This window comes from Littorina saxatilis, linkage group LG9 (genome assembly GCF_037325665.1).
Source record: "Littorina saxatilis isolate snail1 linkage group LG9, US_GU_Lsax_2.0, whole genome shotgun sequence".
NCBI classification, from domain to species: Eukaryota; Metazoa; Mollusca; class Gastropoda; order Littorinimorpha; family Littorinidae; genus Littorina; species Littorina saxatilis.
This window is the reverse complement of record NC_090253.1, coordinates 22,961,635-22,978,233: the sequence shown is the minus strand read 5'-3', so window position 1 is coordinate 22,978,233 and position 16,599 is coordinate 22,961,635. Positions and strand designations below refer to the sequence as shown.

At 40.8% G+C, this 16,599-nt stretch overlaps 1 protein-coding gene across 1 annotated transcript in view; it reads left to right on the top strand.

Moving 5' to 3' along the window:
• LOC138977128 (leupaxin-like) overlaps nucleotides 1-16,492 on the top strand; it is a 37,655-nt gene extending 21,163 nt beyond the window's left edge. The window contains exons 5-11 of the mRNA XM_070350038.1: nucleotides 3,062-3,284; nucleotides 3,705-3,971; nucleotides 4,857-5,030; nucleotides 9,138-9,253; nucleotides 9,807-9,921; nucleotides 10,891-10,991; nucleotides 11,559-16,492. Coding sequence (XP_070206139.1) covers nucleotides 3,062-3,284; nucleotides 3,705-3,971; nucleotides 4,857-5,030; nucleotides 9,138-9,253; nucleotides 9,807-9,921; nucleotides 10,891-10,991; nucleotides 11,559-11,724 — 1,162 coding nt within the window. The 3' untranslated portion in view covers nucleotides 11,725-16,492. The remainder of the gene's footprint in view (nucleotides 1-3,061; nucleotides 3,285-3,704; nucleotides 3,972-4,856; nucleotides 5,031-9,137; nucleotides 9,254-9,806; nucleotides 9,922-10,890; nucleotides 10,992-11,558) is intronic.
• Nucleotides 16,493-16,599: the final 107 nt, after the last annotated feature.

Below are 16,599 nucleotides of genomic sequence, written 5' to 3'. Positions count from 1 at the left end.
CTCTCTCTCTCTCTCTCTCTCTCTCTCTCTCTCTCTCTCTCTCTCTCTCTCTCTCTCTCTCTCTCTCTCTCTCTCTCTCTCTCTCTCTCTCTCTCTCTTAAAAAAATAACTGTCTTATCTTCTCTCTCTCTCCATGCCATAACTTCCTTATTACTCCTATGTTCTTTAAAATTAAAGTGATGTAAAAAAAATTTAAAATTTTTTTTTAAAAAAGCCGTTACAATTTTGGTAGTCTGGCAGTTAGAATCTAATTTTGTCATGTGAAATTAACTTGAATATGTATCGATTGGAGAGTCATGTGACGTCAGAGGCCTACAAAACTTTATAATTGGGCGTTTCAGGTTGACCGAAACTTTAAAGGAACTACAAAACACACGTCAAGTGTTTGATTGCATGTGTGTGTTCTGTTTAATGTCAAAACAACAACAAAGTCAGTACATGACGTGTGTTTTGTAGTTCCTTTGAAGTTTCGGTCAACCTAGCTGAAACGCCCAAATATGAAGCTTATGTGTTTGATTGCATGTGTGTGTGCCCGGGCTCGTTCAATCGTCAAAACAACAACAAAGTTAAAGTACCTGAAAGGAATTCGATCGATACATAAATGTAATTTGCGTTTTTGACCAAAATATGACATTTTACACACATCTCGACTGTCTCGATCTGTGTAAAATGTCATATTTTGGTCAAACACGCAAATAACGTATAATGACCGGTCAAAGACTGAAAAGAATATGCCATTGCTTAAAGGCTGACATTGTCCTATTTAATTAGTTTAATTACTTCCAGGGCTTTTCCCATCGTTGCGGGGATGTATAAATTAAGCTTCCTGCAAAGTTTTAGGTTTGAAGTCCTTACCAATTACGAGAAATAATTAATTCTTTATTGCATTGTTTAGCAACAGTTCTCCAGGACTTGGGCTATTTTTAGACCGTCAACACAGACAGTACAGCTTCGTCAATCCCCGCGTGAAGGAAATCGCTCACCTTCCACGTGCAAAACGTAGTGATATTGACACGCCAGCTAGCGCGGTAGCGTATTGTGCTAAGCAGGAAAGCGCGCTTTTCTGTATTCTTGTTAACTTCGCAATTTCCGGAAAACATCCACTTTCACTTTGAGACTGTTCTGTTTACATTCGACACTATCAACACCACTTTGCAATACTGAAATAATTTTTTCTGTGTTCGAAAGCTACAGCCAATCGTTATTATATCCCCTTAGGTACAGTTTTATAACATTATTGGCACATGTAAACAATATGAATTAATAAATGAACGCTACGTATATGGCAGCCTTTAATGTAATCTTGTGTTAAATTACAGCAGAGCAAAGCCAGTGATGAGATTTTTTGCTCAAAAAAACATAATGTTGCCATTATTTATGTAAGCTAAGTGTCTGGAAATAGAATTGCTTCTGCAAGCTCAGGTTCTGAGTCATATAGGAATGCCAGATTAGCATCCCATTAGGCTCGGTTGAATTGAGTTTCTTCCTGCTGTGTTCTCTGTCGGTCGGTCTGTCTGTCGGTCTGTCTTGTCTGTATTGCAAAGCCTGGTAGAGACATCGAGGCAACTATTTAAAGGAGTCTTGGTGGAGAGAAACCTCACTGGTTTTTCATTCAGCTGATATAGGTTAGTTGGGTTTGAATCGTAGTTTTCATTTTGCCCATGTTTCTTTATGCAACATGGACTTGAATTTTACCTCCACTTTCAGTTACCATTACCTAAACAAATCAAGGACACCTAAAAATTCGTTCTCTATTTGCCAAATCTTAGTGTATGTGTCATAGTCTTGTCAAAACTGTAAACCTAGTATTACATGTTGTTGTTGTTGTTGTTTGTTGTTGTTGTTGTTGTTGTTGTTGTTGTTGTTGTTGTTGTTGTTGTTGTTGTTGTTGTTGTTGTTGTTGTTGTTGTTGTTGTTGTTGTTGTTGTTGTCAAAACTGTAAACCTAGTATTACATGTTGTTGTTGTTGTTGTTGTTGCTGTTTTTGTTGTCCTCAATCCTCGTTCACTTCTAATGTTCATTCAGCATCATATATTAGATTTGGTCTCTCTCTTTTTACATTTAGTCAAGTTTTGACTAAATGTTTCAACATAGAGGGGGAATCGAGACGAGGGTCGTGGTGTATGTGTGTGTGTGTGTGTGTGTGTGTGTGTGTGTGTGTGTGTGTGTGTGTGTGTGTGTGTGTGTGTGTAGAGCGATTCAGAGTAAACTACTGGACCGATCTTTATGACATTTTTCATGAGAGTTCCTGGGTATGATATCCCCAGACGTTTTCTTCATTTTTTCGATAAATGTCTTTGATGACGTCATATCCGGCATTTTGTAAAAGTTGTGGTGGCACACCCTTATTTTGTAATCAAATTGATTGAAATTTTGGCCAAGCAATCTTCGACGAAGGCCGGACTTTGGTATTGCATTTCAGCTTGGAGGCTTAAAAATTAATAAATGACTTTGGTCATTAAAAATCTGAAAATTGTAATTAAAAGTATTTTTTTATAAAATGATCCAAAATTACGTTTATCGTATTCTTCATCATTTTCTGATTCTAAAAACATATAAATATGTTATATTCGGATTAAAAACAAGCTCTGAAAATTAAAAATATAAAAATTATGATTAAAATTAAATTTCCGGAATCGATTTAAAAAAATTGTCATCTTATTCCTTATCTGTTCCTGATTCCAAAAAACATATAGATATGATATGTTTGGATTAAAAACACGTTCAGAAAGTTAAAAAGAATAGAGATATAGAAAAGCGTCCTATCCTCCTAAGCGCAACCGCTACCGCGCTTTTCTGGATTGTTGATTTCACTGCCTTTGCCACGAGCGGTAGACAGACGATGCTACAAGTGTACGGTCTTGCGGAAAAAATGCAATGCATTCAGTTTCATTCTGTGAGTTCGACTGAGCTTGACTAAAATTAATGTTGTATTTTCGCCTTACGCGACTTTTTTCTTTGTATGTGTGATCGTGTGTGCTTCAGTCTTCTTTTTTCTTTCTTTAAATCATTCAGTACAGTATATTTATTCAACATCTCTCTCTCTCTCTGTTTATTTCAGGCCAGCCGGAGGGGGCTTCCAAGAGGTGACCACCTCACACCAGAGCTCTCACCATTCCTACCAAAGCTCCAACGTGGGCTCGGAACAACCGCCGCCATTGCCGCCTGCTAGCCACCACCAGCCGCTGCAGATACAGCACCTGCAGCAACAGGTGCCGCAACAGGCCGCCTCCTCCGCTACCAAAGAGTTGGATGATCTGATGGCGTCACTCTCAGAGTTTAAGGTGTGTGGGGTGTTCTGAGGGGTGGGGAGGATGGAGATAGTGACAGGGAGGGAGGAACGTTGGAGGATTTTGTTGATGATGTGATGGGGTGTGTGAAAACTCTTGGCCAAAGGGAGAAGTGTGCGCGTGTGCATGAATGCATGTCCATGAGAAAATGTGGGTGTGTTTGTATGGATTGTGTGTGTCTGTGTAAGTGTGTGCGTTCATCTGTGTGTGTATGCACACATATATTGTATGTGTACGTATATTCATGCATAATTATTTGAGCAGGAGAAAGAAGTTCAATTATTATTACCCATAGAAGATGAGGATGAGTGCTGGGGGAGAGTCAAAGGAGGAATGAGTCGAGTACGGTAGCTTCAGTAAAGCAACTTTATTTAGTATTAACTCATCCATAACTGTTATTTTTCCCCTCAACAGCAACAGGCACAGACCACCAACAGTGCTCCAGACCCTGCGTGGACGCAGGCAGAGCCAGCTTACGCCAAGCCGATGAAAAGCAAGTCGCTCTCTAGCCAGTCTCCGACCAGCCCTCCCGCCTCCAATCCCATGAGCCCCCTGCAAGCCGGACCGGGTCAGAACCTTGACTCCATGCTGGGTGACCTTCAGAGCGACATGAACCGACAAGGGGTCAACACCAAAAAGAAGGGCGTGTGTGCCGCCTGTAACAAGCCCATTGTCGGACAGGTGGGTGTGTTTTTTGTGTTTTTATTTTTTTATTTGTGAAGGCTGATTTTTTTTTAGCTAACTTTTTTTTTTTTCATCTTTTTACTATCTTTTTTTTTATTCTTCTTCAAAAAAAAAGTTGACGATTTCTTCCATTCTAATTTTATGCAAAGGCCTGTGGATTCAGATGGTAGTCTGGTGTATGTTCACACTTTTATTTGCTTGTTTTTGTGTGCGTTCGTTCTTTTTTCTGGATTAAGGCAGAATAAACTGGTGGGATTTAAAGCTGGAAAGCTCATCTTGAAGCAAAGAAAAGAAAATATTGCTTAAGAAGTCAAATGTGTAAGCTATTGACAGAGCTGACTCTTCATGTTCATAATTTTCTTTCTACCCCACCTATATTGACCAAGTTGTTTTTACCCGAGACCAGCTGGGCTGCAGCAGGTCACTCAGAATTGTAGTAACTGTGTAGTTACTGTGTATTAACACGCTGGAATGCAGGCGTTAGATGGACGTTACAGGAAGCGACTGAAGCTAACAGTCTGAGCGGATATAACCGTACCTGGTCAGATACAGCCATATGAGTGGGTACGGAGACAATGAGTTAATATCAAAGCAAACCATAAGGCCAAAAAAAAAAATAGGTCTGTTTACGGTAACATAGGCCAAAAAAATAGGGTCGGTAGGTCGGGATTTTTTTTTTTTTTTTTTTTTTTTTTTTTTCCAAAAAACCATATTTTTACGTTATTTTGCCAAAAAAAAACCAAGATTTTTTTTTTTTTTTTTTTCCTCAAATGCCAAAAAAAAGTCTAAGGTCGCGCGAAAAAAATAGGGTCGGTCGGGTTACCGTAAACAGACCTATTTTTTTTTGTTGGCCTAAGTCACAATTTCAACATGTACTTACAGGTGATTGCAGCCCTGGGCAGGACGTGGCACGTGGAGCACTTTGTGTGCGCTCACTGCGAGCAGCCCCTGGGCACCAGCAACTTCTACGAGCGCGACAGTGTGGCCTACTGCGAGACCGACTACCACAGTCTCTTTGCCCCGCGATGTGCCTACTGCAACGGACCCATTGTAGATGTAAGTTTCATTACGGAAGATGAAATTTTGGTTTTCGATGCTGCTGTTTTTGTTGTTGGTGCATGGCTGCAATCTACTGGCCGTATAAAATTTCATCTCACACGGCATCACTGCAGAGCGCCTGGAACTGTACCCACGGAATATGCGCGATATAAGACTCATTGATTGATTGATTGATTGATTGGTTGATGGCTGGTTCCATTGCAAAGACAAGTTCATAACACTTAGGGATATAAGGGTGATGGATATACAGCAGTCCCTCTCATGAACGGACACCCTTGGGACATAGCAAAACTGTCCGTACATTGCAGGTGTCCGGTCACGGGAGGGGTGACCACACCACCCCCTCCCCCATACACTCACACAGAGACACACAAACAACAGGATTGAGTCTATGCTAATCACTTCTTGTGGCTACTAAACAATAACAATAAACTCCTAATACTTCTTTAAACGTTCTGTAAAAATGATTTGTATGAAAAGTGTTGAAAAGAAGAGATAAAATAAATCCTCAAGGTAGTGAACACACTCACCATGCACTGACATACGAAAGCAGCCACACAAACACAGCACAGAGGAGCGTGTGCAGATGCTTTGCAAGAATAAGCTTGAAAACCAGTTTGAATAAATAGCAGCAGATAGAGCTGCATGTCATAATCATGTAATTTATTTTTTTCTTGTCTGGCTTTATTGACTGCATGCCGATCATGTGGCATGGCAGTGACTTTTCACTCTTCAGTCGGAAATACACTGTACATAACACAGCTCCCACTCTCCCTCACTAATGCCTACCCCAAGCCGTGAGAACTGATGCTTGGAAATTGTGTGGAAGAGTACACCTCTCTATTTCTCTCCAATGCTCTTCCTGCTGACATGCAGTGACACCGGACACCCACAGAGTTTAGCCAGCTACCCCTCCACCCCCCCCCCCCCCTCTCTCTCTCACTCCCTCCAGCCATGTACTGTTGGGGACTGTGGACAGAGAGGCCAGCTGCACTGTTCACTCAGAGCAAAACCAGTTGACTGTGTCGTAACTTTTGACAAAGCAAGACAACTGAAGGGTTCATAGATTAGGCAACCCACTCACTGGTCAAGGCTGAGGGGAAACAAGAGTATCTTGTCAATGAAAGAGGTTACACACAGACACACGATGCTGAGAACTGTGGCCTGTTTTTCACTCTCTTTCGCTCAGGACCTTCATCAACTGTGGTTTCTGTTGTTTACGTCCAACAGACAAGAATAAAGAGCTCAGTGCAGTGTCATGTTGGCATCTTCGCATGTACTCCACTCCTGACCAAAACTACCCCCCCTCCTGATGGGTACAGGGGCACTCAAGTTATCAGTGACTGTCATCACGCCATTGCGGCTGTGATCTTTGTGCCAAGAGCCGGACTGCTCTGTTATCGATTTTGTTGTGGTGAAAATTTGACGATGGTCTGTCCGTACATTGGAGGTATGACCTGCTGTTGGGACCGAAAATGAGTGTCCGCGTCCACGTTTTGCAGGTGTCCGTTTAAGGGGGGGCAAATATAGAAGGAAAACACTCCGTGCCGAGCAAATGTGTCCGTACATGTCAGGTGTCCGCTCACGCCGGGGGCCGTACATTGCAGGGACTGCTGTATGCAATGTAAAATGAACTTGTGTGAAATGATAAATATTGGCCCAGAATACCCCCCTCTCTTGGGTAGGAACCACATTTTGCCCTAGGTTTAAGTTTGGTTTTTATTGCTACTGTTGTTAAACTGGTTTCATTGCCAGGGCCAAGGCAGTATTCTGTTGGTACATGGAATTTTGACAAAAGTTGTGTCAGAAAAAAACCAGCTTGATATGGAAACGCACAGCTGAACTGTAAACAGATGCCAAGAAGAACCCAAGTGAAAAATTTTATGTATTCATGATTGTAACTATTTTGAGAAAAAGATAAAGAAATTGATAAAAATTATACTGATGTAAAACAAAAAGAGAAAAAAAAAAGGAAAAGAGGTTAAATTATGTTAATGAGATTTCTAAACCTCAGAACAAGGCATAGTGGTAGGTTTATTAAAACGCACTAAATTAACAAATCGTTTTTTCTTAAAATTCAGTAACATTGGTCTTGGTTGTTAAAAGAATTGTCCGTAAAGCAGAGACAGTATAATAGTTGTTCAAAATGGCTTTCTCAAGAGTGTACCAAGGGAAGTAAATCTGAGTTTGTTAGCAGAAGAACAATCATGGTGACTGTGCATGAAATGGATAAATAAAACACGCTAGTACATGTTTTTTTGTGTCTGACTTTGTTATTAAATTTCTCAGAAATATTTGACAGTTATTCGTGATCAATGCATTGGAATTAAACTTGCAGTAAAGTTACCGTATTTGATGGACTACAAGCCGCGACTTTTTTCCCAAAAAAATCGCATTGCAGCTTATAAAAAGATGCGGCTAAAACGTTACCTAAACTTGAATAGCATTCACCTAATGGAAGTCGCCGCGGATTTTCATTTCGCTCGATTAGCGATTACCGGTACTTTATTAGCTCTCTACTCAAGACTCGGCGCTTTTCTCTTTCTTTCGCGAATCTTCGTTTGTCAACAAGTCGTCGTGACAAGATAGCGTACAGAGAAACACCGGATGTATCAGGATCTCGCGCGCGCGAGATTTCGTTTTTTTGTGTCTCGCGATAGTTGGAGAAGCGAGAGCCGCCATGTTGTGTTTTTGTCTGCTCGAAATGTGCGCAAAAGTCGTAAATCATCCCAAAAAAGCTTATTCCGGGCGGGACTACATGTGTGTGTTGGTTACAAATTGTGTGTGTGATATTTTTCTTCAAACTTTTTCACTTTTCTTCTTTGTTTCACTTGTTTATTCTCGGAGCCGATTTCGCCAAATACCGTACTTTCGTTTGCCTGGTTGTTTTGATTGATTGACACGATCTGATTGTATTTTTTTCGACGGCGGCTAATATAGTGACGCGGCCTATACGTGGCTCGTCCCAATGTTTTTGTTAAAAGTCGGGGGTGCGGCTTATACAGGGTTCGTACAGGTCATGGAAAACCTGGAAAGTCATGGAATTTGATTTTTAATTTTCCAGGCCTGGAAAGTCATGGAATTTCAATTCAAGTCATGGAAAGTCATGGAATTTAACAAAAATAAGAAAGAAAAAAAAATTAACCTTTAGCACGCCAGCGGCTATTATCATCGCCCAGCCATTCTCCCCCCCACTTTGCCAGCCAGCAGCGATTTGCGTCGCCAGCACAAGGCTTGTTCGTATGACCAACTTTTCGTTCGCATGTGCATACGAGAATAACAGTATTTTTAACGGCACTTGAGCCAAAGCGAGGCTCACTTCCTTCCGTCATCTCGTCGTGTCGTCTGCGCTGCATTTGAGTCGGTTTCGTCGAAGTTTTCTGCTTTTGGTTTTGCATCGATAAAGTACTTTAGTGCTTCGACAAGCAAGATGGAGGATGATGAGTATGAAACTTTCTTTCGAGTTGTTTTTTGACAACAAAAAGTATGCGGAATTGGAACGAATTACCAAGGAAGATCTTCGCAATGAACTGTGTATCGCGGTGAAAAAAATGACAGTTCGTCAAATCACAGTGACGGTTACGAAACGGAATTTACGAAAGTGCAGATGGATACAAACAGTGGCTGGTCCAGTCACAGGCGGAAGGTATTGTTCACTGGACCACTACTTTCATAGAAAGTCTTTCTATGAAAGTAGTGGTCCAGTGCACGATACCTTCCGCCTGTGGTCCAGTTTAGTGAAATGACAGGACCAGCAAACATTACAGATAATCTGACTGCGTAGCAAATGCTTGACTTGCTTGTCGAAGAGACACTGCGTAGAAACTGACTCAAATTCAGTGCAAAGCAAGCCAGTGTCAAAACTGGCAGTGACAAGACGTAAAAAGTTTGCGTGTTCGGAAATGGCGACCTGTGGATCTAGTCATGGAAAATGTTATTGAGGCTCATGGAAAGTCATGGAAAAGTCATGGAATTTTTTTTCTAAAAACCAGTGGGGACCCGGCTTATAAAACGGTGCGCCTTGTAATCCGTCAAATACGGTACTTGCATGTACTAGAACTTGTTGATTACTTCTTTTAATTATTGATGTTTCATTTGTTTCAGAAATGTATAACAGCCCTGGAGAAGATGTGGCATCCGGAACATTTCTTCTGCGCTCAGTGCGGCAGACAGTTTGGTGACGAGGACTTCCATGAAAAGAATGGCAAAGCCTACTGCAGGTCTGTTCAATGCTCTGTCTGTCCGTCTGTTTGTCTGTCTGACTGTCTCTCTCTCTCTCTCTTTCTCTCTCTCTCTCTCTCTCTCTCTCTCTCTCTCTCTCTCTCTCTCTCTCTCTCTCTCTCTCTCTCCCTCTCTCTTTATTTCTTTATTTCTTTTTATCTGTGAGTGAGTGAGTAAAAGTAAGAGAGAGAGAAAGACAGTGCAAAACTCTGATGCATTGTCTTCCTAGGTTATTTTATGTTCTAAGATCGAGTTCTACTGAAATTTCTTTTACGAGTCAAAATTCTTGCAATGTATCAATCTTTCATCAGCACTATTGCCTCTAGTTAGTTTGTTGTACTTGCTGTAGTTTATTTATTTATTTATCTATTTATTTAAAAGCAGCCAAGCAATGTTTTTCAAGATAGCATTTGTGGTCTGTGGACAGAAGAGAATCTTACGTCTGTCTTTAATTCTGCTTCTTCTGTAACTTAAAACATTTAATTCACAGCATGGCATTTTTAATAGAGGTCTTTGATCATACCTTTAAAGTCAAACTGGTTTGGTTTTCAGGGAGGACTACTTCCAGATGTTTGCGCCCAAGTGCGGTGGCTGTGGAATGCCAATCATGGAGAATTACATCTCGGCTCTCAACAGACAGTGGCACCCACAGTGTTTCTGCTGCTGGGTACGTTGTGTGACAGAGCTCATTGCAGATACAGTGGAACCCCCCTTTAAAGACCCCCCTCATATAAGACTCCCTCCCGTTTAAGACCCTGGTTGGCTCACGTAAGTGTAGCCTATGCGATCGTAACTTTGTCTGTCTGTGCGTGTGTATGTCTGTGGTAGAAACTTTAACATTTGAAGACGTCACATTATGGCGTAAGAGGGTTAGACGTCACGTGAAGGAATTACTGAAAGTCTCGGTCATTGTTATTTTGAGCGGGCCGAGACTAGTTGGCAGTCGTGTCCCTGTAAGTTACAGGCTACATGCAGACAGACAAATCTAGATCTAGTGTCTCGCTTTCTTGCACAGTGTCACCTATGCTTACTGTGTGTGTGTGTGTGTGTGTGTGTATGTGTGACGGAGTGATTGAGTTTGTGTTACTGTTTGTCGATTTCTTACGTGAGCCTTGAAGGCTTCGCCTCTTGTTTTTTTCTTCAGACTTCCTGTTCATAAGCTCTGTAAAATGACCCCCATTTTAAGACTCCCTCCTTTTTAAGACCCGATTTTCTCATATTTTTTTAGGTATTTCAGTATCTATACAGTGGAACCTTCCTCTTTAGACCTCTAAATGACTGAGAGAATTATGATGAAAAATAAGAGAGTCTTGACATGGAGGTAAATTGACAGAGGTAATGAGCAGATCTTGAAAGTTGGGAAGTCTTAAATTGAGAGGGGGGAGGGGGGGGGGGGGGGGGGGGGGTCCACTGCATGTATTTGAGACAGTGATCTATTTTTGTTTTTTGATCATAGGACTTAGAAATATGATTCTATTTAAAGACACCCCCCCCCCCCCTGCTTTAAGATCTTGTTTTCAGAATGTTCTTGTTTTGAAAGAAAAATATTCTTAAAAAATTGTGTGTAAAATATTGTATTTTGAAGACTGCCGTGATTGTTTTCCTCATTCTACAACAAAGTGTTGTGTGGTTCCAGGAATGCCAGTCACCGTTTGGAACAGGGAGTTTCTATGACCACGACGGTCTGCCATACTGCGAGACTCACTACCACGCCAAGAAGGGCTCCCTGTGTGCAAGGTAAGTGTGAAGACGTGTACTGCAAAGACTTTCACACACACACACATACACGCACATGCGCGCACACACACACACACACACACACACACACACACACACACACACACACACACACACACACACGCATGCATGCATACTCACACACACACACACACACACACACACACACACTGACACACATGCATGATTATTTGCATGTAGGCTAACACAATGCCATGTAATCTCACACAAAGATGCATGCATTGTGTGTGTGTGTCTCTCTCTCTCTCTCTCTCTCTCTCTCTCTCTCTCTCTCTCTCTCTCTCTCTCTCTCTCTCTCTCTCTCTCTCTCTCTCTCTCTCTCTCTCTCTCTCAGTGTTTTTCACTTCCACACTCATAACAGTGAACACACAGGCAACCTCCAACAACAGTGGGAATGATAAATAATAGGGTGCTGTCTTTTAAGATGCATGTATGTAGAAAAAGAAGAAGAAAAAAAATCACAGAGACATTGAATCACCTTGTTCACTTGTTCTGTCAGACCACACCTTTCATTTAATAAACTCGCTCTTCTTCCTCTGTCCACAGCTGCCAGAAACCCATCACAGGACGATGCATCACAGCCATGTTCAAGAAGTTTCACCCTGAGCACTTTGTCTGCGCCTTCTGCCTCAAGCAACTCAACAAGGGCACCTTCAAGGAACAGAACGACAAACCCTACTGCCACCCCTGCTTCGTCAAGCTCTTCGGCTGACCTGGGGCGGCTTGACCTGACCTTGAGCCGGCCGGCACGACCTTGTGCCAAAGTATTAAGCGAATGGACTTTCAGCTGTGCGACTTATTGTGGCTATTACGATCTTCCTGCAGTGAGATATGATTGTTCGCGATTTCACAGCTGTAATTTTGTAACTCTGCTGTGGCTGGTGGTTTTTTTTAGTGTTGATCTTGATGCGATTATGGGTGGACTTTGAAATTATAGGGAATATTGTGAAATTGCAAATGATAAGGCCAAGCCTTTCTCAGCTGATGATCTTAAAGTCGTGATAGTAAGCTTTCATCTCTGCGATGTTTGTCACTGTGGTTTGATGATTATGGCGGTTGGCATTTATTGCTTGACTTCATGTAGTGCTTGCATGAGGATCATGAAACTGCAGTGTTCAGGTCATGAAACTGCAATGGCAAGGGAGGTGTTGCTGTGGCGTTCATAGTAACTGCAGTGATAATTGTAAATCCTTTGCTGCAGTTGGTGACACTGCTTCAATGATGTGATGATGATGCGTTACAGTGATTGAACTGTCGGATAGCAGATGAGGTCATACTGCTGGAATGATCTATAGTGTTCAAAGATCGGGCTAGAACCAGGAAAATAATTCATCTGACAAATCTATCAGAAAATCGATGGTCTGTATACGTAATACCTGTACAAGGCTTGACAATGCTGCCAAAAAATTAAATGTGACAATGAGTCACTTGGTCAACTTCTAGCCAGACAGATTTCATTGAAAAACCAGATACGTCAGTGATCAATTATTGACACTGGAGCCTAAGCCCCTGGGTATTCTCTGTGGTGATATGGAACTGGACTGCAGTCACAATGACAAATCATAATAACAAGGGTATTTGCTTCCTGATCACACTTGAGCGATGGAATCATGATGTTTCCCCAGTGGTGATGCTACTTCAGTAATGATTGTGATGTTTCTGCACTTTTCTTAGTACTGCAAGCACAGCAGAGATCGTAAAGTGTTACTGTCCCAGTCAGGACACTTCAGTAATGGTCACAGTTTTTATTTTCTCATTTTGTTTGTTTGTTTTTGTTTTTGTTTCTTTGTGATTTTGGTTCTTTTTTTTCTTTTTTTTTTTCTTCTGGTTTTTGTTTCAGTTGTTGTGAACATAAATTATGGTAATACAGCAGTATAGGTATATTTTCTTTGCATTGACAGAGATAGTTACTGTCACTCTTGTCGTGATCATTGAATCCGTGATTTATACTATCTATCACTCTGTCCTTCTTTTCATTTTTTGTTTTCCTTTGCTTATCCTGGTTTTTGTACCAGGTAAATATTGTTATAGGCTTAGCGTATAGCTATATAAGTCAGCTTCTGCTTTCATTTTGTTTGTACCATTTTCTTTCCCCTACGTTATAGTCGATGCAGGTATTCGATTTTTGTAGCTTAGGGGTAGTGGTGTAGGGGCTGTTGCTTCTTCACAATCAGCAAGAAATTAGAGATAGCGGAGGAAACATGGAAGTGCACCTTCACTTACATGCTCCTTAACCCCTTCACTGCCACAGTATATTAGCATTTTGGTATTGCTGGTCAAGGGGAAAGAACTGTGTTTAAACCCCATCAAGAAGTTGGACAGTGGTTACCTCCCATTTAGTTTTCACAAATGTCCTGAAAAGTGCTGATGTAAATGCCACATACCTAGTACGTGTATGGGCGTAGGACAAACCAAAAATGACCACGTAATACATAGGGGGTGGGCAGTGAAGGGGTTAAATTCCCCAATGTGGTTTCCGTTACACAGACAGTTTGATTGCACAAGAAATGAATTGGTCATATGACACCCGTTGAAGCCATGGCATGCTTGCAGTTGCATTTTGAATGTTAAACACGGACTTCACAAGTGGTCTTCCTCAAGGAATCATCCTTTCAACGAACTCTGAAGTGTCGGTTATAGAGCTAGAAGTGACGCTGACGTAAATTTTGTTTTTAAGAGGTTCTGCTTTTAAGAGATGCCTTGATTGGCTGGCATTTCCTTGAGTTAATGTTTCACCATATGTTGCTGAAAGTGTAACTATTTTCTGTGATTTTTGCTACGTGTTAGTCTGCACCGATTGTGCTTTTCACATGTTGTGATTGTAGTGACTGTGAAGCAGAGAGAATTTTAGAGCACAGTTGTAATGAAGTGTCCTTGTGGCTTGAAATGCTTGGTTTGACTGTTGTTAGGAGGAACTCTGCACAATTTAAAGACACAAGAAAACGATTTTATGTGACCCTGCACCACGGAATGAGTCGCATGTCACCTTTATGTGACCCTGCACCACGGAATGAGTCGCATGTCACCTTTATGTGACCCTGCACCACGGAATGAGTCGCATGTCACCTTTGCATGATTTTTGTATTTTTACATTTTCTGAAACACTTTTTTATGCTCTAACCAGTGGTGAAACCCGTTTTAGAAAAGAGCAAAAACTTTTCTAGTTATAAGCCTGTGTCTAAGGTGACCCTCACACTGATATCTGACCCCCCCCGGACATATTGTAGGCCTAGCGCAGAACCACGCGCAGAACCATTCTGTGGTGGAGGGTCACATATTAGGTTTTTAGCATAACAGATTTTAGGTCCCAGAACTTTGATCTAGAAGGGCTGCTTACAAGTGCCAAAACGAGGGGAGAGAATGTGCTCCGTTGCTGTGCCTGTGTTTGATGAATTACAGTTTTGAGCAAATTTTACTCAGTGGAGCGCAAATTGTGAAAGTGCTGACATGTAAGGTTTTATTCATTTGTTTTTAAAAAAAAAAGTTTAAAAAGAGATGAAGATTAGAGATGATTTTTTTTCTCAGTTTTGAGAATGGGTTAGACTTAAATGAATTGACTTATACTGACTCTTGTTGCTGCTGGCTTTCCACTCGGGAGAAGTGATCTAAATTTCCATTGATGGGAATTACATAAAATAAATAAAAATCAAATTAGATGAAAGTGTAACATACAGATTGTGCTGTTAATGAGGTTGTTGTGACTGGGTAACTTTTCTTGCTCAAGCTTTTTTTTAATTTATTTGTACAGAAACGATGAACTACAAAACAGTATTTATAGCTTTGTTAAAAATGTTGTATGCATTTTTATTTTGAAGAGACCTTTTTTTATATATATATAAAGCGTAATTTGATTGTTAGATTTTTTGGGCGTTTTTTTTGCTTTTAGGTAGAGCAAGTCAATGTGTGTGATACCGTATTTGTTGACCTCTAGCCAGTTTCTTTTTTTTTTCTTTTTTTGTTATGGCCTTCATATTTTATTTTATTTTTTTATTTTTTATATTCATAGACAACAGGACAGGTCAGGAAACAGGGAGGGAACTTTTGGTGCTTTGAGTAACTTGTGTGATCGATATTGTCAGATCATATGAGTAAAATTATCTTTCAAATGATCTCTCACTCTGCCACATTTTTTATAAAGATATTTGTCTTCCAAGAGCCAGTTATAAAGGGGTAAAAATTACAACTGTCTGTTTGAAGTCAATCCCCCAATCCACACAAACATCTTTTCTCAAAAATGTTCATTCTGTTCAGATATATTTACAGATATGTTTGTAGTCTTTGCATCCATGCAGCTGAGAATTTTTAAACATTGTAATACTTCATACAAAATGGAAATTGTGTACAGAAACAAACTTGCTTACATTGCTGTTGACATGTGTGAAGTTAATGATTTGAGGGGATGAACGAGCAAGGGATGGGATTGGGAAAGGTGAGAGCGTAGCGTGGTGGTAAGATGTCGGCCTCCTAATCGGGTGATCGTGAGTTCGAATCCCGGTCACTGCCGCCTGGTGGGTAGAGAGTGGAGATTTTTCCGATCTCCCAGGTCAACTTATGTGCAGACATGCTAGTGACTTAACCCCTTTCGTGTGTACACGCAAGCACAAGACCAAGTGCGCACGGAAAAGATCCAGTAATCCACGTCAGAGTTCGGTGGGTTATAGAAACACGAAAATACCCAGCATGGCTCTCCCGAAATCGGCGTATGCTGCCTGAATGGCGGGGTAAAAACGGTCATACACGTAAAAATCCACTCGTGCTAAAAACATGAGTGAACGTGGGAGTCTAAGCCCATGAATGAAGAAGAAGAAGAAGAGGGAGGTGAGAGCTTGTAGGCTGAGGAAGAGAGAGATAGTCTGTCGGTTGGTGTGTATGCAAGAGTGTGTGTGTGTGTGTGAAGTAGAAATTGAGCAATTTGTGATTTTTTTCTCTGATGAAATTAGACCTTGAAAAATGCTTCTGATTATGATTATGCCAGTGTCTTCAAATCTTAATTTGATTTTTTTTAAGCAGATCTTGTGTTCTTGACTGTCAGTGCTTTTTGGCAGAGGACACCATGTAAATTAACAGTCCATCATGGCTGTAAGCATGGTTTTTAGCATGTATCTTTTATGTACCAACTCTGTATCACTACCAAAACATCTTTGTTTTCGCTAATATTGTAATAACACATACAGCTTTCAGTTCCGTGGGTGTATTTTTGTATGTGGCGGTAGAATGCATTTGAATGTTATTTTTGTGTGTTTTTTTGTTTGTGAGTTTTTATTGTGTTTTGTTGTTGTTGTTGGTTTTTTTGCTTGTCAATGTTATGTATGCAAAATGACACTGGGAATGATTTTTTATTTTTTTATTGAACTAGATGCCGTTACTGTGTAATGTAATGCCTATATCGATGCCTACAAACTGTAATTACTCCTATAGTGTAATTATCTGTGCTACTGAATTGTATGAACATTGAAAATAAATTTTATATTATAAGCAGACTCACGCTCACTCTTTCACATAACTCTCTCTCTCTCTCTCTCTCTCTCTCTCTCTCTCTCTCTCTCTCTCTCTCTCTCTCTCTCTCTCTTTTAATTGAAACAAGTGT